This window comes from Otolemur garnettii, unplaced genomic scaffold (genome assembly GCF_000181295.1).
Source record: "Otolemur garnettii isolate 467f Iridium unplaced genomic scaffold, OtoGar3 scaffold00098, whole genome shotgun sequence".
Classification (NCBI taxonomy): Eukaryota; Metazoa; Chordata; class Mammalia; order Primates; family Galagidae; genus Otolemur; species Otolemur garnettii.
In genome coordinates, this window is record NW_003852493.1 from 4,809,329 (window position 1) to 4,832,874 (window position 23,546).

General features: G+C 36.3%; 1 protein-coding gene across 3 annotated transcripts in view; it reads right to left on the reverse strand.

Annotated features, from left to right (window-relative positions):
• ACVR1C (activin A receptor type 1C) overlaps nt 1-23,546 on the reverse strand; it is a 106,297-nt gene that overhangs the window by 46,389 nt on the left and 36,362 nt on the right. For all 3 annotated transcript variants that reach the window (XM_023516818.1, XM_023516819.1, XM_012808980.2), the window contains exon 2: nt 17,306-17,536. In XM_023516818.1, the coding sequence (XP_023372586.1) occupies nt 17,306-17,536 (231 nt within the window). The remainder of the gene's footprint in view (nt 1-17,305; nt 17,537-23,546) is intronic.

Consider the following 23,546-nt stretch of genomic DNA (forward strand, 5'->3'; position numbering starts at 1 on the left):
CTTCCTGGTTAAGTCTAGGAAGATGGTGTGATTCAAGGTATTGGTCCATTTCTTCCTCCACATTGTCAAATTTCTGGGCATAAATTTTTTGGTAGTAGTCAGAAATAATCTCTTGTACCTCTGTGGTATCAGTGGTTATTTTCCCCTTTTCACTTCTGATTGAAGATATTAAAGATTTTACTTTTCTATTTCTGGTTAATCTGGCCAATGGCTTATAGGTTTTATTTATCTTTTGGGGATTAGACTGCTCTTCCTTTTCTATTTCTTTAACATGATTCATTAGGTTACTGATGTGCTTTCTTTCTGTTTTTTGGATGTAGGCATCTAATGCAATAAATTTCCCTCTTAGGACTGTTTTTACAGTGTCCCACAGGTTTTGGTAGCTTGTGTCTTCATTGCGTTATGCTCAAGGAAGTTAATTATTTCCTTTTTTAATCTCTTCCTTGACCCAAATGTCATTCAACATAAGGTTGTTTAATTTCCATATCTTTGTGTGGGGATGAAAATTTTTGTTGGAATGGAGTTCCACCATTATTGCCTTTTGGTCGAGAAGATACAAGGTAAAATTTCAGTTCTTTTGATTTTGTTGAGATTTGATTTGTATTCTGCGATAGGATCTATTTTGGAGAATGTTCCACAAATCAATGAGAATATATATTCTTTAGCTTTGGGATGAAGTGTTCTATATGTGTCTATCAATTACAGTTGTGTCTATCAATTACAGTCCCTTATATCTTTGTTTAGTCTCTGTTTAGAGGATCTGCCCAGCTCTGTAAGAGGAGTATTAAAGTCCCAGCTATTATGGTGTTATGGGATATTATACTGCTCAGACAAAATAAGGTCTGTTTCAAGAATCTGGGAGCATTTGAGTACATAAATATTGAGAATTGAAAAGACTTCTTATTGTATTGTTCCCTTGACCAACATGAAGTATCCATCTTTGTCTTTTTTTACTTTAATTGCTTTAAATCCACTTGTATCTAAAAATAAGATTACAACCCCTCTTTTCTTCTGATTTCCATTTGCCTGAAAATTGTATTCCATCCTTTAACTCTGAGTTTTACTTTGTCCTTCAAGGCTAGGTGTTTCCTGCAGACATCAAATAGATGACTTGTGCTTTTTTATCCAATCAGCCAGTCTATGGCTTTTCAGTGGGGAATTCAAGCCATTAACATTTATTGAGACAATTGATAAGTGTGGTGGAGTTCCATTCATCTTATTTTGTGAAAGTCCATTACTTAATTTTATCTTTTGCATCATTGTGGAAGCTAGGTTTTCTCCTTTAGTTTCTGAGTGTTTACTTTGCTAGTCGTCCATTGTGATGGTCAATGCGCAGAATAGGTCTAAGTATTTCCTATAGAGTTGGTCTTATTGAGGCAAATGTCCTCAATGTTTGCATATCAGTAAATGACTTGATTTCTCCATCGATTTTAAAGCTTACCAGGATATATAATTCTGTGCTAAAAATTCTTTTGTTTAAGTAGATTAAAGGTAGATGGCCATTGTCTTCTGGCTTGAAAAGTTTCATTTGAAAAGTTTGCAGTCATCTTGATGGATTTGCCCCAATAGGTCAATTGGTGCTTACTCCTAGCAGCTTGCAGAATCTTCTCTTTTATCTTGACTTTGGACAGGTTCATGACAATATGTCTTGGAGAAGCTCTATTTGAGTTGAAATGACCTAGAATCCAACATCTTTCTGAAAGGAGTGTGTCAGAATCTTTGGTAATATTTGTAAAATCTTCATTTATGATATTCTCTACTAGGGCTTCTATTCCTCGGGAGGTGGGGAGGTTTCTTCTTCCCTGTAACTTATGTGTTTGACCGCTTCAGGAAGTCCCATAATTCCATCAGTGAACATTCTGGTTTCTCTCTCTTTTTTTTCTGCCTCTTTAACTGCCTGAGTTAGTTCACGAGTTTTATCCTCTACTTCCAAGATTATCTCTTCTGCATGGTCTAATCTGTTAATGATACTTTCTACTGCATCTTAAGTTCCCTGATTGACTGCTTCAATTCCTTAAGCTCCACTATATCCTTTCTATAGTCTTCATATCGTTCATCTCTGTTTTTGGATTTCCTTTTGGTTATTTTCTACTTTCTCAGCAATTTCCTTCATTGTTTTTACCATCCATATTTTAAATTCCCATTCTGTAATTTCTAACATTTCTTTGGAGGTGGAATCTTCTGCAGTAGTTATCTCATGATCCCTTGGGGGGTTTGCTCTGTTCTGGTTTTTCATGTTGGCAGGATTTTTCTGCAGTTTCTTCCTCATGAGTGTTTTCCTTTTGCCTGTTTCTTTATTCTACTTTTTACTTTCACTTCTTCCTCTTCTTTAAGTTATCATGCCTCTGACCCTAAGGTGTTGAAGGATCTTTTTGGTAGAGGAGTAGAGGACTAAAAGGACATAAAGAGTGAAGAGCAAGGAGGGATAAAAGACTAAAAAACAGAAAAGTGAAAGCAAAAGGGGTTAGTAAAAGGGAAGATTGACAAAAAGAAGAGAGGAACAGAAAGAGAGAGACAGGAATAATAGTGGCGCACAGTAGGTACTTGGACCCACACCCACAAATCTCAACCTCTGGAAGGGCTGGGTTGGGTGGGTCCCTTGATGCCTGCAGCTCTTTGCCAGCCTCAGCAGACACAGGACCCCACCTCCTCTAAATAGAGAAGAAAAACAAAAATACTAGAAATCAAACCAACCCAACAAAAAACCTTAAGGGATAAAATTAGGGGGAAAAAACAAATAACAGGGGCAGAAAACCTAGCAAAAATGAAGCCTTTATTATTAAGAAAGGCAACAATGAAAAATTATATTTACATGAGAAAATGAAGAAAAAAGAAAAAAATCTAGATGGAAATAAATTGAAAAAAAATTTTAAAAAGAAAAAACCATGTATATATATTTTGAAGATATATATTCAGCAATATATATCTTGCAGAATATTGCCTAGGCAATAAGTGATCTGGGGTAGGAAATACTAATCACAATGCTGATACAGCTGTATAAGATGGAGACTGGAAGCCTCTGCTGACTTCTTTGCCCTCAAACTCTACAGGCTGGGAGCCTGACTCTTTCCTCAGCTCACTTAATAGACATGCCTTGACCTTTCAAATTGTGTCCCTTGGCTAAGCAGTGGCTTTCCCAGGAAAGCATGTGCCACTCGGATCTCTCCAGAAGTGGTTGCCCATTTATCAGGCACGCCAGAACCCTCCCTAATCTAGGACCCCCAGGGCCAAGCCTGCAAGGCAGCTTTCCCACAATGGCTGCACCCCGCCTGCAGCAGAACAATGAAAGCTCCATTCTGCCCTGGCAGTTTAGTCCCAGCTTCTGGGCGCTGTTCAGTCACTTGCTCATTTGCTCAAGATCTCCCAAGGTAACTCAACTCAACCAACTGCCCAAGTCCAAAAGAAAACAAACAAACAAAACAAAAACCAGGAAAGGCCTTCCTTGACTGCAAACTCTTGCCACTGCTGTAGCTACTGCCACTGCAGCTGCCACAGTCCAGCAGGCCTCTGACAGATAGCAAATGCTTGCTGTTTCTCCACTGTTTTTGTCCTCCTCTTTAGGTCCTGAAGTCTCCCACTGCCTCCCTATGCCTCCAAAGGGATGTTTCTGGGTAAAGCGCACAACCCAGAAGTACCTGGAGTTTTCTCTCCCCAATCTCACCACACCCAGTTGCAAAGAAGCTGTCTCTAGTCTGCCATCTTGCTCCACCTCCCTAGGTTTTGTTTTTCTGAAATTGATACTTTACCTGGGGGAAAAATTCAAGTTTCCAGGAACCAGCACCCATACCTTATCCCTTTGTTTCCTTAACACATACCAGAGAGCCTTGTTCAGAGAAGGTGCCTAAAATATTGAGGAGAAGGGAAAAGTTACATTTCCCTGTCCTAAGGTTTATGTTAGTATAACTTCTCCCATGGCAAATATATTCATACAAACCAGCTTGTTCACTTGGAAAAAAACTGTTATGGGATAATCATATTTTGACCAAGCCCAACTTATAATACATAATTACACCCAAAGAAATATTTGAGTAAAAAGATAATGATATTTATATGACTGAGAGAGCAGAGCTTACATAATGTAGAATCCTTAATTAAGAATTGGTTATAAATTATGCTTTAAATTTTCTATTACATCCCTGTGTCCAAAATTTCAGAATTTAAATGACTGCACTTGTTTCTAGAGATAAGACATGGTTCCTAGATTAAAGTATTAAGCCAGAAGTCTGACTTTAAGAATGCTTGTATGTTAGAGTGATTTCCAAAAACTTAAAATGATAGCACCTTTTACTTTGTGGGGGAAAAAAGGCCTGTCTGGCACACCTGTCAGGTGCGCACTGAATCCTCAGAGAGTGAGCTATAAATGGATTTGTTCTTGTGATGGCAGAACAATTCCACAAGAGGTCCCGTGAGTATTTCTCAGCATGCACATGTCACCTCATGTCCTGATGATAGCTGTGAATTTATGCCTCAAGTAGAAAACCATAAGAAAATTAGGAAATAGCAATGAATTTTTCAAAAAGACTGAAGATAACAAGGCTTTTAAATTCTCAAAAGAGTAACACTCGCATCTTGAGTCTGTAATTTTTATAATTAAAGCATGCCTTTAAAATGATTAATTTTTGATAAATTTGATTCTAATGTTTTGGCAGTTTATCTTCCTTCAGATGCAAACTTGGGTATAGTTTAAATTGAAGTCTAATTTAGAGAAGTACCTAATCAACATGCTTTATCCACCTACCACAACTGATAGAAATAATCAATTTTCCTTTCTCTCTTTAGACAATTGAGAACAAAACAAGAAGGCAGAAATTGTACTAAACTTAATTATGCACCCACATTTTAATGTTGTGCCTGTATTTTCTTAATTAAAACTAATTATTTGAATTAGTGAAAAGCATAATAGCATTATTAAAATAGTATATTGAAATCCAAAGGAAAAAAACTTAGAAATTATTACTACACCTACCCTTTTAAGAATTTTATGCTTTGGTAGCAAAATGAGAATAAAGATACCTGGAACTTAAAAGTTTTTTGTTGAAGAGTCTATTTCCATATGAAGGGTTGTGGTTAGTGTAGCATGAACTAAATGGCAATTCCTATCAAAATGAACCCTACAAATACTCAGCTGCTCTAACCCAGATTAACTGATCTTATCCTGGATGACTTTTCAGGTCCAATTTTAAAGTGCCCTTGATGCGAGGTGACATCACCATGACTTCTCAGAGCAAATCTGTGATGTCACCTAGAGTCATCAGAAATCATTTCTGTCACAAACTACCATGCAACTCAGCCATGAAAGAACCAAACAACAAAATGCAAAACTTTCCCACAGCAAAAGATATGTGTTTTGATGTAAAGGATGTAAGATATAAAATAATATTAAGCAGAACTGAACTGTGTTAAAATAGGAAGCATAACAAAGTAATGAGAGTGGGAATTCTAGGCTAGTAGAAATACGCTCAATTCATCTGGGATGAATGAAATGAATAAGAAAAGCCCATGTCCAAAAGAATCAGTCATTATTCAGCTTCAGCCACATAACAGGATGAGGGAGACTTCAGGAATGATACATATTTAGCATTTGTAAGACAGGGCAGGAATCTTGACTTTTATATTAGGATACCGCCTTAGTCCGTTTAGGCTGCCATAACAAAACACCATGAACTGGGTCGCTTACAAACAACAGAAATTTATTCCTCCCAGTTCTGAAGGCTAGAAAGTCCAAGATCAAAAGCACCAGCAGATACCATGTCTGGTGAGGACCTGCTTTCTGCATAGATGGCACCTTTCATTGTGTCTTCAGATGGTGGAGGGTGCAAAGGAGCTCTCTTGGGCTTTTTTAAATAAAGACATTAACCTCATTCATGAAGGCTCCATCCTCATGAACTAAACATGTCCCAAAATACTCTACTTCTTAGCACCATTATCTTCAGGGTGAGGATTTTAACATATGAATTTGGGCGGGGGAAGAGGGGCACAAAGATTCAGACCATGTCAAGCTCCACCTTTTAACATTATAAATTCGTTTTTCTTTCCCAGAAATTATGTAGAACAAACAAAACTTATCTGTGGGCCAGATACAACCCATAGGCAGGCAGAATTCTGGGTGCCTTGCTCTGTGGCTTCTATGTCAATTAAAATTGGATTAAACTACAAAAAACAGAGGAAACCAAATAAATCAACTGTTTTTCTTTCTCTTACATAACAGAAACCAGAAGCTGGGTAGTCCAAAGTTAACAGGGGTGTGCCATAGAGCTTTCAGAGAGTCAGGCCCCTCTGGCTCCCTCACGGCCCTCCTATCTAGTAAGGCCATCATCCTCATGGCCCAAGGCAGCTGCTAAAGCACCAACCTTTACATCCAGGTTACAGGCTGGAGGGCAGCTTACTAGTTCTCATGTAATAAATCTTCTTGAAAGTTCTCTAAAACACTGTCACTCATCTCATTATCCAGAACTCAGTCACACTGACAAACTTAGCTGCAAAAGTAGCTGAAAATACTGTCTGTTAGGTGGACAGCCATCCAACCAGCTGGAAGTCCAGCTTCTGCTATGAAATGGGCAGTCAAGAAAATGAGATGTTTTTGAAATACTTCTTTGCTAGTCATATTAACTTTTGACTCACTAGATTTTCATCATTAAATGAATATAAGTGCAACACAACAATTTGAATTTACTAGGAAAAAGTAGAATAATGTCCTCTTGTCAGCTCTCTCCAACCCCAACACCAAATGTTAAAGAAAGTGTAACCTTCCATGGATTTACCTATCCTCAAATACCACTTTGAAACCTGATATTTGGTTCTTGTCTTGTGAAGTACAATGAATATACAGAAAAGTACATGCAACATATAGGTAGAATATAATGAGTAATTATAAACTCCCATGTAAATGTCTCAACATTCTCTCCCACTCTGAGAAACCCTCGCATGATCACAATTTTACCCCTTCCCCCAGGGCAATCATTATCTGATTTGATAAACAATCATTTCTTTCCCTTTTAAAAAATAGTTTTAACATCATGCTTGTTCATTTTGTGGATTGGGAAACCTGAACTGTGGTTTCCAGAATCTCAATTCCTATCCGGCTCCAGGTCAAGGATGAGATAACAGACATGCTCATGGATGAGAAGGGCTTATAATTTTTTCTTTCTTTATATTGTCTTTGGGGTTCTGATATGAAGTTTATGCATAAAACGAATTTCCTTCTTATCTAGGCTTTGGAAGGGTTTGTGTGAGAATTATCTGTTCCTGGAGATTTAGCAGAATTTTCTGGTAGAACCTCTTGTGCTTGAAATTTTCTTTATTGGAGTATTTTTTACTGCCTATTTTGGAACTACCAATTCAAGTTCTCTGATGTCATAAGACTGTTCAGGTGTGGTAAATTCTAACTTTCTAGAAATTAGGTTGGTCATGCATCATATGGTTTCAATTTTGTATATTTTAATTATTTTTAATCTGTTTTATTAATTACCAAGACAGCAGTATATTGAAACCTCCCTCTGAGATTGTGGACTTCTCTGTTTATCCTTATATGCATAGATCTGTATATATATGTGTGTGTGTGTGTGTATGTGTTTTTCTTTAGACAGAGTCTCACTGTGTTGCCCTCAGTAGAGTGCCATAGCATCATTGCTTATAGCAACCTCAAACTCTGGGACTCAAGTGATTCTCTTCCCTCAGCCTCCCAAGTAGCTGGGACTACAGGCACCCACCACAACACCCAGCTATCCTGGCTATTTTTAGAGATGGGGTTTCACTCTTGCTCAGGCTGCTCTGGAACTCCTGACATCAGGTGATCTACTCACCTCAGCCTCCTAGAGTGCTAGGATTAAAATTTTTTTTAGACCATGTTCTAAAGCATACAGAAATCTAAATTTATTATGAATCCCTGGTAGATTGAAACTTGAATCATCATAAAGTTACCCTTTTAAGTTCTAGTAACATTTTTGCATGCAATTTTATTTTGTTTTCTTTTACTTTAAGTAAACTAACACTTTTGTTTAATATATGCATAGTATCTTTTCCATCACAATAATTTCAATAATTCTTCCTATTGGAAATTAGAAAGAATATACTCACTTTCTATTCTTTTTGAAGAACATTCTAATAACATAGAAATGATATTAGGCACATTTTAAAGTGTAATGCTTACCAATAGCTTTACCTTATCCTAGACAGAATAAGGACCTTAGAACATGCTAAGTTCATTCACCCCTCTCCTGACATATACTATGCTACTATTGCATTGAATGCTGATTTTATATTGGTTTTTAAAGCCCTGCAAGCTGATGGCTGTTGCTGTGGCAATCTAATTCTTTAGAATTAGTCCCATATTTATCACTTTCCTTGCCTCTCATTCCTTCTTGTATATCAGAACATTGGTGTTACCCTCTTTCGGCTTAAAGTACATTGTTTAGAATTTCCACTATCAGTGGGTTACTAATAAGAAACTCACTCTATTTCTGTTACTCCAACCGTCGTTTCCTCATTCTTATTCTTATTCTTTAAAGATATTTTTGCTGGATATAGAATTCCATGTTGCCAATTATTTTCTTTCAAAATACTAAACATATAATTCTATTTTTTCTCATTTCATTGGCTCTTAAGAAGACAATATGGATACTACCATAGCTTCGTTCAAGTTCATTTATCTTTTTTCTCTGTCAACTTTTAAGATTCTCTTAATTTTGAGTGTTCTGTAGTTTTACTATGATGTCTCAAGATTTAGATTTTCTTTCATTTGTCTTCTTGATATTCATTGAATTTTTTGGAAGTGTAGCCTGCTGTCCTTCCTCAATTCTTGAAAAATTCGGAGCTATTATGTCTACAGACACTGTTTTAGCCTGATTTTTTTCTCTTTTGGCCCACTTTATAAAGGCCCATGCTAACCCTTTTTATACTTTTCTTTACGTGCCATCCCCTCTTTCACATTTCCCATTTGTATTCTCTATGTACTACATATTAAATTATTTCTTCTGATCTAGATTTAAGATCCCTAATTCTCTCCACTATTTTTACATCAATTATTCTTAAGCCTATACCGTAAGCTTTTTTAATTTAGTTATTGTATTTTTAATTTTAAAAAGTTCTTCTGTTATTGTTCAAATCTGCTAAGTCACTTTTTTACGGTTTCCAATTTTCTAAAAATATTTTCAAACTTGCCTGTTATTTTTCTGCCTCATAAATCTAACATACGAAACCTCCTGTTTCTGGCACATGCTCCTTTCTGTCGTTCTTACTCATGCTGTCTTGCATCCTCAATGCTCGGTGCCCCTCACTATAAACTTACCATGTTCTTGTAAAAGCATTTGTTGTGTATCTTTGAGGCCCCAAATTAAAGTGCCTTCCTCCAGAGAGAGTTTATACTTTTTTTCTAGCAGGAATCTGTCATCAGTAATAGTGAAGAAAGTTTTACTCTGCAGAGTCCTGCACCACGCAAGCAGTGGAAACTCAATCCTAAAACTTGCGTGACAGCTAGGTCATGCCACAGCTTCTCAGGAACAAGTTGGTGTGGTTGTTTATCATTATTTTTCTTTCTTTTTTTTTTTCTGATTTGTTTAGTAGTAAGTTAGAAGAAGATGGGTTTATATCTGGTTTAAACTTGCAATAATGAAAGAGGTATTTGGTATCTCCAATAAACATAGGGGGTTTCTATTAGATGACCTAACTTGAGAAAACTGTGTTTCTTGATTTTTATCTCCCTTGGAACTTAAGCCCCATAAGAACAAAACCCAGCGTTTGACTTATTATGAAAAGCAGATACACGTGAGGAAAAACGTATCAGATAAAAAGCATCCTATCAGAAAGTTAATAACGTCTTAAATAATACTCACAAACAAGAAGTAGGTTGGTGATTCTGACGAGTTCCTTTATTAAGAAACAATAGAACCTGACTACTTTCAGATGTCCTTTCCCATGAGTCAGTGAATGGCCTTATTGTTTAAGATACTATTATCAGCGTTTCCCTTACTTTTATTTGAAAACATCGTGACTGATGCATCACTCTTTTTAACTTTTACCAACAGGTGGGGAAAAACTGTTATGCTAGCTCTTATGGAGGTGGAACATCTTTTTGATATTTGATCATTTTGGACTTTCTCTTCTGGAAAATTTGTGTACCTTTTGCCCATTTTCTGTTTAGGACCTCCACTTTTCTTCTCTCTCCCCCCTCTACCCCTCTCTTGCCATACACATATGCACGCACGCACACACACACACACACACACACACACACTCTTTATCCTTTAAATAGTTACCTTTTTCCAGTCACATATGCTACAAATATTTCTACCCAATGTTTAATTTTGCTTTTGGTTTTATTTATGTTATCTTTTATCATTCATTTTTATTTTAGACTTCATGAAGTCAATTATATTTGTCTTTTCTTTTTATAGCAGCTGGGTTTTCCCGTCTTATTTAAGCACAGCTTCCATACTATAAAATCGTAAAAATCTTTTTTTCTAAATTTTCCTCTGACATTTTAAATTGTTTTATATTTCACAATTAGATATTTAATCAAGCTGTAATTTATTTTTGTGTATGGTATGACACTGTGGTACTGCCTTGTTTTCTTCCAGATGGATAGATAATTATGCCAGCATCATTTCAAAAATAAACTCTCCTAGAATTTCCAGTTTTGCCAAGTTAGACTTTAGATGTCCACAGAAACCCATCTTGGTACAGTACACATAAAAATGCTGAATAAAATATAATTTTTAAAACTTTTTTTTCTATTTTATGATTAAGCTCGTTGGAAAATAAATTAATTGCTCAGCAGCCAAAAATAAAGCACAATTCCAGACAGGCACTTGAGTACTGGGGCTGCTGGGGCCCTGGAGGTATATGGTATTCTTGGTGGTGAAGTGCTTAGTTTACCAGACACAAGGTCAGAAATTGAAATATGGTTCTGAAAATAGTAAAAGGTCAGATAGGAGATCCTTGCATAAGTCAGGCAACTAGGAATGATGTTACCATGGGGGGTGTGGGGAACAACAAAACAAACAAATGGTTCCACAGAGAGAGGTAGTGCATGTAATTTATTTGTCTGAACTTTGACTTTTGGCGTAGCAGAAAAAAGGAAGGAAAAAAAATTGAGAATTCCTGATCAAAAGTGTGTACCGTGATAGGCAGGCTTAGAGTCAAAAAAACCTAATCAAATAAATGGGTTTGGGTTGGTAGTACTCCCAGGCACCAGCTTATACTTTCAGCAGAAGCTAAAGTAAACAGATCCTTGCAGGCATGAGTTTTAAATAGGCTTCAAAAAGTTTCCTCCAGAAAGGGGCCCCGAAACATGAGTTCACAATCAAAACTCACAAAATACATAAGAAAAGAAGCCACCAAGAATATGAGTCAGCAGGATTAAAAACAGCAGAATCAAACCCACCATATCTATAGATACTGAAAGTGCCAAAGATTCAAGGATTAGAAAATATGGAAAAGAGAGGTTTGAAAAGATATATTGCATTGAAACAGAAAGCCACACTTAACACCAACTCAGTAAAGAAACTGTAAGAAAAATTGGTGATGACTGATGAGAGGACTCACAAAGAGACCCGTTGTAAGGACACACACCTACTGGAGAGGGGAGCCATGAGCTCTATTCAAGAAAGAAGTTTTGTCACAAAGAAACAAAGCCAATGTCCAATCATGACAAACAGAATATGAGGAGAGGAGATGGCCAGCTGAAATATGGCAAGACTAAATTACTACACTTAAGTCAGTTATCCAGAAATGGCCCTATCATCTGGGGTTACAGATTAAAGAGCTGGAGAAGCAAAGATCCACTTGGCTTTTAGCTAGAATCACATAGGGAAGTTCCAGATTTTGTCCAATTTCTTCTGGGCACCTCCCAACTTTTCTTCTAGTGTTTAGCCCACAAACACAATGGAGACTATTAAGTACTGTAGAAATGTTACATTGTTTGCTTCTCAAAGAGTGCATTTATCTATTTCGTATTTTGTGATCACATTTGAAATTGACAAATTCCTAATAAGCAGAGTAGGGCATACCAATGACACTCACTGATGACATAGGAACAGTGAAGTCATTGGCATTGGCTGTGACAGCACTCAGCCTGGAGGTCCTCAACTCTTCTCCAAACAGCTGCTATTCCAACCATGGCTAATAATCATTTAGTGCTGCCTCTCAGAGGAAGCTGTCTCTTGTGTCATCCCACACAAGATGACTATGTGTACACTCCTACTCAATTTAGTGTCCATTTACTATGCAATGTCATTAAAAGAAATAAATTCTTAGTTTTAATAAGGAAGTTTGAATTCAATGAAATGTCAACATAGCTTTTCTTGTAGACATATGAATTAGTGGCCAGACTACACATATATTCCCTATCATACATAACATTTAAAAACTAATGAGTACAAACTATCCTATTAACTGACTAAAGAAGAAAAATCATACAATAATCTCCATAAATTCTTAAAACTACTAAAAATGTAATATCCTTCCATGATTAAAAAAAAAAAAATTTCCCCAATCTGGTAATGAAAATAACTTCCCTCAATTGATAATAGGAATCTACAAAAAACTCCACAGCTAACATCAAAGAATAAAAGCATTCCTCCTGGAACCAAGAACTTAGCCAAGGATCTTCACTCTCACCAATACTATTTATCACCACATCAGAGGTTCCAGAAAGTACAAAAAAGCAATAAGAAATAAAATGCATACAGATCAGAATGGAAGAATTATTTGTATTCACAGACAAAATGACTGTATATATAGAAAATGACAAATAATCTTTTTTAAAAAGCTACTAGAACTAATACAAATTATTTTTCCAAGATGTAGGATACAAGGTCAAGATACAAAATTAATTTTATTTTCACATCCTAGCAATAACATTTAAAAATTGAGATATCATACAGACTAGTCACAATAGCATCCCAAACTATGCAATATAGTCAGTGATAAATTCAACAAAGTATGTATTAAAGTGCTCTCTGATAACTATAAAGACTTCTAAGAGTAATAGAAGAATAACTAAATAAGTGGAAAAACATACTATGTTCATGGATTTAAAGTTCAATATTGTTAAGATGACCATTTTCTCCAAATTATTCTATATGTTCAACTCAATCTAATGGAAACCTTGGTGTGTGTTTTTGTAAAGTCAAGCCGATTTTAAAACTTCAATGAAAATGCAAAGGACTTATAATAGACAAATCAATTTTGAAAAAGAAGAAAATTGGAGGGATCACCAGTCTGATTTTAATAATTGATATAAAGCTACAGTAATCAAGATAGTTTGAATATAATATAAGACATATAAAATAGCTGAAAAAAATAAAGAGGCCATAAATATAGTATACTATATGTCAGCAGGATTAAAAATAGCAGAATGGAACCCACAGCATCTACAGATACTTCATTTTCAACCAAAGTGGCAAGGCAATTCAATAAGAAAAGGATAGACTTTTCAACAAATGGTGTTGAAACAACTTTATATCCATATGGAAAAAACAAAACTCTATCTCAACCTCGTATAGTAACATGAAACTGGAGACAGACCCAAATATTGAAAATGAAATGTCAAAAAGTCTAGAAGAATATATGTATAACTTTAGGTAGATAAAAATTTCTCAGGGCTTCGATGGGTGTGGTAGTTCACATCTATAATCCTAGTGCTTTGGGAGGCCAAAATGGGAGGATCATTTGAGCTCAAGAGTTAGAGACAAACCTGAACAAAAGCAAGACCCCACCTCTACTAAAAATAGAAAAATTAGCCAGGCATTGTGGTGCCAAGTACTTGGAAGGCTGAGGCAGGAGGAATGCTTGAACCTAGGAGTTTGAGGTTGCTGTGAGCTAAGCAGATGCCACAGCACTCTACCCGTGGCACAAAAGTGAGACTTTGTCTCAAAAAAAAAAAAAAAATCTCAGGACATGAAACTAGTAAACCTAATAATAATAATAAAAGATAAATAAGACAAAATTTGATAAATCAAGTTTTTAAGCTCCTGTTGTGCAAAAAAATCTTAAAGAAAAAATGACCATCCACAGAATGGAAAAAATAGTCACAATACATATATCTGATAATGGACTTACATTCAGAATATTTGGAAAAACTCTTACAATTCAACCACAAGAAGTTAAGCAAACCAATTTTTAATAGACAAGTGAAAAGATAGTTTACAAAGGTAGATAAATAACAAATGTAAACGTGAAAAAATAATTTAATATCATTAGTCATTGGGAAATGCAACTTAAAACCACAATAAAATAGCATTATACAACCACTTGAATGGCTAAAATTAAAGGAATTGATTATATCAAGTGTTGGCAAGAATAAAGAATAACTGAAACTATCATACATTTCTGCTAGGGATGTAAAATGATGCAAGCAATCTAAAAATATTTAGGAAATTACATTTAAGTTAAACAGACACTTACTATATGACACTGCAATTCTACTCTTGGTATTTTCCAAAACAAATGAAAACATATATCCAAAGACTTGCACACGAATGTTCATAACAGCTTTGTTAATGAACCCAATTCCCAAGTGGAAGCAATTGAATGCACATCAATGAACAAATGAATTTTTAAAAACTATAGTATATCCATACACTGGGATATCATTCAACAATAAGAAAGTAAATTACTGATACACCCAAGAATATGAATGAATGAATAAATGAATGAATGCTGAGTTAAGGAAACCAACCCCCACACCAAATGTGCTCCATAATGACTTTTTAAATGTGAAAGTCTACAAAAATAAATCATCTAACCTGCAGTGATAGAAAACAGACGAGTTTTTTAGCCCTAGTGGAAATGGAAATTGACTGAAGACATTTGGAGGTAATAGAACCATGATGATGGTTGCATCAGCATGTGTATGTATCAAAAGTCATCAAGCTGCTTACTTTAAATGTGTGCATTCTGAAATGATCAATGAAATAATGGTTATACTGGATGGCGCCTGTGGCTCAAAGGAGTAGGGCACCCACCCCATATGCTGGAGGTGGTGGGTTTAAACCCAGCCCCAGCCAAAAACTGGAAGAAAAAAAAAAATCATGGTTATACTCATCACTCTGGTCTGAACATTATATACTGCATATTATGCATTCCATAAATATGTGCTATTGTTACGTGTCAATTAAATATAAAATTTAAATAGAAATAAAATTTAAAACAGAATGTCTCCAGATCTTACCAAATGTCCATGGGGGAAAAAATTACCCCCAGTTAAAAACTACTATATACTTTTCCAGGATATTGTGATTCACAGCACATGTTATGGAGTATAGAGAGAAACCTAACAGTTTGGGATTGTAACAGGGGAGCTGGAAGAAATGAAGGAGCCCTGTGCCCTGGAAATTTACTACAGAACCTCAGGACAGTCTCTCGGGTCCAATCCCAGCTCCCCGTGTTTTGTTCCATCTTCCTGACTAGGGTTTCACCTGCTATGCTACAACTGTATAGCACAAATATTCCCAATAAAGCTACTATTTTCTTGTAAAAATAAAATGTGTGCATTTATATGTAAATTGTACCTCAATAAAGTTGATTTTTTAAAAAAGAAAAACTAGTTCCTGGCTGAACGTGAAAGAAGAACACAGGCTTCTCAGTACTTTGGCAGAGTTTGCATTTGGTGCTAGCTACACTAAGTGCCTTTAATTTGCCCACTGCACATGAAGCATCTTGACCGCTAAGACCTATTGTTACAGTCAAAGAATGTGGCCTTGTGGATAATCCCCTAATACGCATTAAAGAGGCCACTGCTATAGCTAATGAGGAAACTTCCTTCTCCCTCTCACTAATCTTTTGTCTTTGGCCACGGATGAGACCAGCATCCAATACCAGGAGCCTGCACTTTACAGTGCCTCTGGTGCATAAACTTGGAGGGGAAAATGTAGAGGAAGACAAGCGTTCATAATAGATCCCAGCTTACTACCAAAGCAAAGAAGTCAATGGTTTTTAGACCATTTAGACCATATGGTCTAAATGGTCTAAAAACCAAGGATGTAAGTAGCTTCAGGGGATGAAATTCGGCAAGTATAACCTTTGAGCTTGTACTGCATAAGATAATGCCTTGGAATTGTGTTTTTCGAAGAGTAGGACAAGGATTTGCGGTGGTACATGAAGTGATTTGAAGGGTTTTTGAGATGAATTGGGTGGTAAACATGATATTACATAACATCAAATCATATAATGACTCCTCTAATTCTCTTAGTTTTTCTGGTTTTGTATCAAAAAGTATCATTTTTGGCTTCTATGCCTTTAACACTTCTTTCTTCTCTCTTCTAAACAAAGAGAAAACACAAAATACCTAACTGGTAAGTAGTAGTATTGCTTTCTTGTTTGTTTACATCATATCTTCTCTTTGGGGCAAGTAAATCTTTTTAAATTTGTGGTAGTGATACTAAGTTTCTATAAAATAAACGTTTTTCAGGTACAAAGAGCAGTTAGTTTATTAAAATATAAGTAAAAAAATAAGTAAACAGATACTCTAGTAGTATAATGTTATGATGATGTATGTAGTATGAATACCTAAGATTGGATAACAATGTCTTGAAAGGTTAATGGCCATATACAGATATAAATTTTATTTTTAAAAAAAGAAGGTTAATTTATAAGGAAGAGTACGTATCTGTATAATTAGAAATGTGAAATACAACTCAATAGCAGGAGGATTTCCATATCATAAACTAGTTAGTAATTCAGAATTATATGCCCCTTACTGTCTCTCAAAGTTTCAGATCCAATTGCTGATAAAAGGGCAGATTAAGATATGGAGTATTTCATGACTTGGGATAAAGCACTATAAAATTGGGCTATTAACAGAAATCACAAAGGATCAGATTCCATTCCATATCTATCTCTGATGATGCTTTCACTTGGATGTGGGCAGATGAAGCTGTGCAGAAGGTGATCACAGAAAAAAGATGCTGAAAAAAAATCTGTCCCCATAAAAGTTGGCAATCTCCTATTTTTTGTTGTGTGCTTTTTTTCTTAGAACTCATCCTACTTTCTTTCCTTTAAAAGAATGCGAGAAAATTCACATTTTACTTTAGGTCCATTAATCACTTCGAAAACTACAGTTCACATGGACAAATTACTTCAAAATTGTTATGCTATTGTCAATGTTTTGACAGTGATGTACAGTTTTTAAAAAATCAACCTCAGCTAGACTCTAAAGATTTCTACCCATCAAAACGAAAAAAAAAAAAAAAAACCTGTAGGACAGATTTTCTTATTTAAAGAAACAGAAGACAGTTTGATTTCTACCATGCTTACAGTTTCCCAAGAGCAAAATTAAATTGGGAAAGGACAAAGATAAACCCCTTACCTGTTGGAAGGTGCAGTGTTATGTTGTTGCAAAAATCTGTGAAGCAGCACTCGGTTTTGGTAACATTATTGGAACTATGACAGAAGACTTGAGCATTTAATTCTGGGAGGGAGACACAGGATTTGATCACCTGTTCTTTTCCATTAGTTAGCATAACTGATGCCCAACAAGCTCCTTCTGTTTGGCAGGTAAAGTTTGAAGAATCACACAAAAGACATACACATTTCAGTCCTGGAAAGAGTAAGGCAAAAAGCTTTAAAATACAAACGATATCATGAGAATTTATTTCATAATACTTGAGAACAGAAATTTAATCTTAATGAAAATTGGAAACGGGTTTAACTAAACTGCTTTTGATAAATGCATGCTAATCCTCTTACTCCGTCTCAGTCATGTGTTTCATGAAATAGGCTGCCTAATTATCATTTACTATGGCTAGTATTTTTGTGAATTTATTCAGTTGCTACCTATTTTTTAAAGTATTTTCCTCATCCACACTCCAAATCCCTCCTTCTTAATCTCAATCAGCTCATTCGTCATTTAATAGCTCCTATGACATGATAGGAATGAGTATCATAGCTACCAGGCGGAGCTGTCCAGCATCACTTGTAGAACATAAAGATTATGGCAGGTGTGTAACCAAACAATGTGCCATGTTCTGTTCATGCAACCTTCTGTCTTTCAACTTTAAAGCAAGCATGCGAAACAAAAAAACAACCATAGGTATATATGTCTCTAAAAAAAATAGTTGTGACTCTTGATTTTTATTTTCTGTGATATTATAACATTATTGTCAAAGTTCCTTTGAGGCACTGATGAGCCATTATATTCCCCCTTTTCACTAAAGAACATAGAATGAGAGTCATTGGAATATGGACCATGACCTTCAGAAAATTTTCTTTACAGCACACATCTATTCCATAAAGCAAAGCACTCCAATAATAGAACATCATATATATAGCTACACCAATAAAACTTTGATTGGGATTCCACAGAGCTAGATATACACAGTCTAGGAATTTAGAAAATGTTTTAGGATATTTTCCTTGCATAAAAGAGAATTCATATACTGAGCATCCATTCACCTAGGCATCTTCTGACAATAAGATCTTGGTAGCATTTTCCAATTCCAACCTGACAAAGGCCTTCAAATCCTGGTTATAAGAGTTTTTTAATCTTAGGTGCTACTTGGTCCTTGTGTGCCTCCATTTTCTTATGGTAAGGGAAGAATAATAATAATATACCTCCTCATAATGTTATGAAGAATTAATTAGTTAATCTTTGAGCAATATCTGGCACATAGGAAATGCCATATAAACATTAGGAACTATTTTTTTTACTACTGGAGGAGGTAAAGCTAGTTGCCTTATGTGAACAATTGAAATACACTTGTTATCCATAGAGGAATAGTCAAATGATAAAACACAGCTACAGCCCAGAATGAAGGAGGGAAAAGGAGGGAAGAGGAGGGGGAGGGAAGGAGGGGGGGAGGCCAGGTGGAGGGAGGGTAATCAGTGGGACCTCACCTATTGTGCATAATGCAAGGGTACATGTCTAATCTATTAAGAGTAGAGTATAAATGTCTTAATGCAACAATTAAGTAAGAGAGGTGAAGGCTATGTTAACCAGCTTGATGTGAGCATTCCAAATTGTATATAAAATCAGCACATTGTACCCCATAAATGCATTATTGAACATAGTTTTTATTTAAAAAAAAAAAAAAAAAGGAACTACAGTGCTTATTAAAAAACAAAGGAACTACTGAGACCATTGAAAAGGTGTAACAAAGAAATGCACCTCTTTCTGCCCTGACAAGAGTGATATGCATGCCCTCAGAATTTTAATGGACCAGGCTAGGCCCTACACTAGGTCACACAGCAGGTGGTATCTAGAGAAAGAATTCAGGAAAAGATGAAGATCCCAGCCCTTCCTTTGTCACTAACTTGATGATTGACTTTGGAAAAGACACTTATCCTTACAGAGCTTCACTGTCTTCCTCTGAAAATGGAAAATGAATTGGCAGAGTGGCAGTGGGTCCAGAAATCTTAAAGTCTCATATGCCACCAATATTTTATGACTCTGTAAATTTGCAACTTATAGAAATCTACAATTAAAAAATATAGAAAATCCACTTAACAATTAAAAAACTTGTCCCATTGTGGCTAGTCTTTACCTCGTATTTTAAGTAATTCTCCTAACACAAAATCTCAAACCATTTGTCTCTTCTCACCAGAGTCTCCTAAAATGTTCTATTTCCAAGAGAAGCTCAGCCAGGAAATCAAAGCAACTAAGGAATGTGGATTCACTGAGTGGAGAGAACCATAAAGTACTCAACAATCAAACGCACATTAATTTCATGTGTGATTCATCAGCACCTATAATTCCCAGCACAACCGTAGAAGTTAGCTGTCACCGGATCTATTTTATAGATAATGAAATGAGTTTAAGAAGTTCAAGTCATTGACTTAATATAACACCCTCCAGACGTCCCAAGACACATTGTGTTTATCCCACCAAAGCCACTTTAAAATACAGTAGAACCTCCATAGTCAACTACCTCCTTACATTGACCACTTCCTTAAGTTGATCTAATTTTCATAGACTGGACATATACCACAGGTACCCGTCCGCACAGTAAGACTAGTTCCTGATGTTGACCCCCTCCATGTGTTGACCAGTTTGTTACAGTCAACAAGTTGGGTAGTCAACTTACAGAGGTGGTCAACATAAGGAACTAGGCCTACTGTACTGATATGTACATGTGGTACATGTCCAGTCCATGAAAATTACAGAAGTGCCACTGTTAGAAATGTAGATAGATAGATAGACACATATAGGTACAGAAGCCATTTGCTACCCCACCAGTTTCTAGCAATTGTGAATAAAATATAAATACAGCAATAGAATATAGCAACAAATACAGCAAGTGAAATTAATAATTAATGAACAATTGAGATTTATATCTGTATTGTCATAATAAGCTGTAAAACATAGTTGCTATTTTTTAAACAAATTCTACCTACTTTCTGAGGAGACAGGTGGTGAAATAAAAGTCAGTATCATGGGCCTTGCATCTAGAGTAAACAAAGTTACGTTTCAGCTTATCTCAATCCTGTATTAAGTAAGCTTCTAAGTACCTAACCTGATACTTTCCCTTTGAAGCACTACTGGCTCCTTATAAAAATGATTACATAATAGCTCTTCACAAGGAATAATGTGGATATTCACTAAATGTGTAAGAAGCTATAAAAATTTTGTTCAGTTTAAAGTAAAAGGTACCAGTCAGAAGAATATAGATCTAGGTGACAGAGTTAAGATAGAAAATGGCACCTTACTTTAACTCTTGCATGATGAAAAACCCTGACAAAATGGGAGATTTGTTAATGATAATGGCTTTAACCATCTGCTAAATGTTCCCAGTTATTCCAGGTCAACTGGCCCTTCCATAGCACTGACAGGGAACCAACAGCTAGCTAACCCAGACCTAAGATGTACAGGTAACATATGACATGTTCAGTGTCTCATGTTTCATTTCCCACCAGTCCACTATATGTCATCAGATTTGACATACAATTAAACTATATTTATATCAACCATCCTCAACATAGAACCTTTGCACTGCCAATTAAAATACAAGTTGCCACTGGTGATTAGACTTATGCTTTATAGTCTGGGTTTTAAAAAAAAAAAAAAAAACCTGATGTTAATTGAGTCAATTATACTAGAATATTCCACGACAGGATAAATCTGGCTGTGAGCAGACAGTAGTCCTGCCTTCTGTTCCTTTATTTCACACTTTCCCATTACGGTGGACCTGAGTGATACAGGAAAGGGACAGCAAACAAGGTTGAAGAGGGAGGCAATGACCCACAATGAGAAGGTCTATTAGATATTTCCCTACGAGGGACACTGCACTTTTCTGCTGTCCCCTCCTACCTCTTTAATTATCCCCCTCCCCTGCCTTTGCCAATTAGTCTGTAAAAGGCAAGACATCTGTTACCCACAAGACATCTGTTACCTATATCCACCAAAGGATGTGCACGTTCCTAACCAACCAGAAAATAAATTGCTATCCATATTTACATGTGATGGCTAGCACACCCTGGTGTCCACAAATGTAAAACTCATCAGGTTACAAAAAATAAAAATTAAAAAAATTATGGCTGTGCATTTATGTGCTATTCTTATTTAACAGCCAAATATTTGCTTGGCAAATATTAGTTGCTTTGAATTAGGCACTATTTTCAAAAGGTTGGTTACATATTACCTAGATTTCCCATAGTTTGGATCCATATGCTGAAATGGGCCAGGGCTTACCAGAATCATCTGACACATGCCCTTCTTTCCACCGCCGCCCCCCAGCCCGATAATCATTCACTCGATTCAATTTCTCTAATTTTAGAACAGGCTATTAAACACAATTTTTTTATAATTCAGAAAACTGTCTCTGATTTGACCTGCTGAATATGTAATCTTTTCTGCATTTGCAGGCTTGTGCATTAACAAAGAAAACAATTCAAGCTTTGCAGTGTGCTGAATATGAAAAGTATGGCAACAGGAGAGAAGCCAGGAAAACGAGCACCAGTGAATCTGAAGGAAAGCAAGACAGGGTCAAAGAAAAGCAGACAAAGATCTGTCTTCCCCTTCTAAGCCTTGTCAAGATTTCATTTTCTTGTCATGTGGTCCTTTCAGAGCATCTGTCGTTCCTAATGGAAAGGAAAAATAGAATAGAGGAAGAAAATGGCATGAATGAAATGTGGGCAATATAAATGCAACCTCTCTGGACAACAGAGCTTTCAAGAAAGACTATTGAAAGGTGGTACCCAAGAAAATTCAGAACTCCAAAGATAAGGGAATGTACCCGGCACAAAGGAAAACTGTTCCTTTGTGCAAAGTGGCAATAACATTCCCTGCTCAGGAAGGCCTCACCCTTACAGCGGAGAAGGAATGGAACCACCCTCAGCAGGAATGCCGTCCCCCGGAGAACTGATCTTAACTTCAGCCGCACTGCTCAAGGTAGGAAGAGACCAGCACATTCTCATTTATAGTGTGAACCACTGGGAACCTCCTCAATCCAAAAGCTGCGTGACTAAAAGGGAAAATTTCAGCTCACCTCTCTCTACCACAAACCACCTAAGACTTTCAGACATGTTCATTGAGATCTCCGAATCTTAGATTCCTCATCTGAAAAATGACGAGGTCAGAAAGGAGATAGAAGATTTCTGAGGTCTCTCCCAGTTTCATAGCCTTCTGCTGCTCTGAGCTTGTCTCACAACTCTCTGTACAAACAACTTAAGGATTAAGTATGATAGATACAAAGAAAGAGCTAGAGTTGGAAATATGAGCACCCATAGGATATGTCTGCACCCCCAACTTCACATACTGATATTTCAGTGGATGAGAGGATCTTACTGGTTTATAAACCAGCACGACTTCTCCAGTTCACAGTAAAGATCGTTTGTCTTATCCTGTGTTTACTATATGAGCATCAAAGATCAATATCAGCATTAAATCTGGGGCAAATGGAGGGAAATCGGTAGAAGTCTGAAAATGTCCACAGCCTCTCTGAGCCTCATCCCTCAAACACAGTAGACAGGATCACAGAAAGGGCATGAAAACCAAAAATGACTCAGAAGAGCTCCATAGTACAGCAATGTCATTACAAAGTAGAAATTAAAATGTTTCCCATTTAGTCTTTTTTTTTTTCTTGTCTGAGACAGAGTCTCACTATTTTGCCCTCGGTAGAGTGCTGTAGCATCACAGCTCACAGCAACCTCAAACTCTAGGGCTTAAGCAATTCTCTTGCTTCAGCCTCCAAGGTAGCTAGGACTATAGGTGCCCACCGCAACATCCAGTCATTTTTTGTTTCCATTGTCATTGTTGCTCAGCCACCGTAGGCCGGGTTCTAACCCAGAGCCCTCGGTGCATGTGGCAGGCGCCACAACCACTGTGCTACAGGCACCAGCCATCCCATTAATCTTTAAATGGCTGACAAAACATTAGAGTTTCAAATTGGCTAAACTGGTGTTATTTATTTACATATAGCTTTGAGATTGTAAATAAAGGATATGTAGATAGAACAATGTAATAAAGCTTTTAGTGCGATTCAAAACTTTCTAGCTGAGAATAATTATCACTTTAACATTTTTGCTTAACAGCATAGTTATCAACTGAACCTTTCACTTTTCAAAGTTTCACACTTTTCCAAAAATACTATTAATAATGGTAGTTCCTAAGCTCC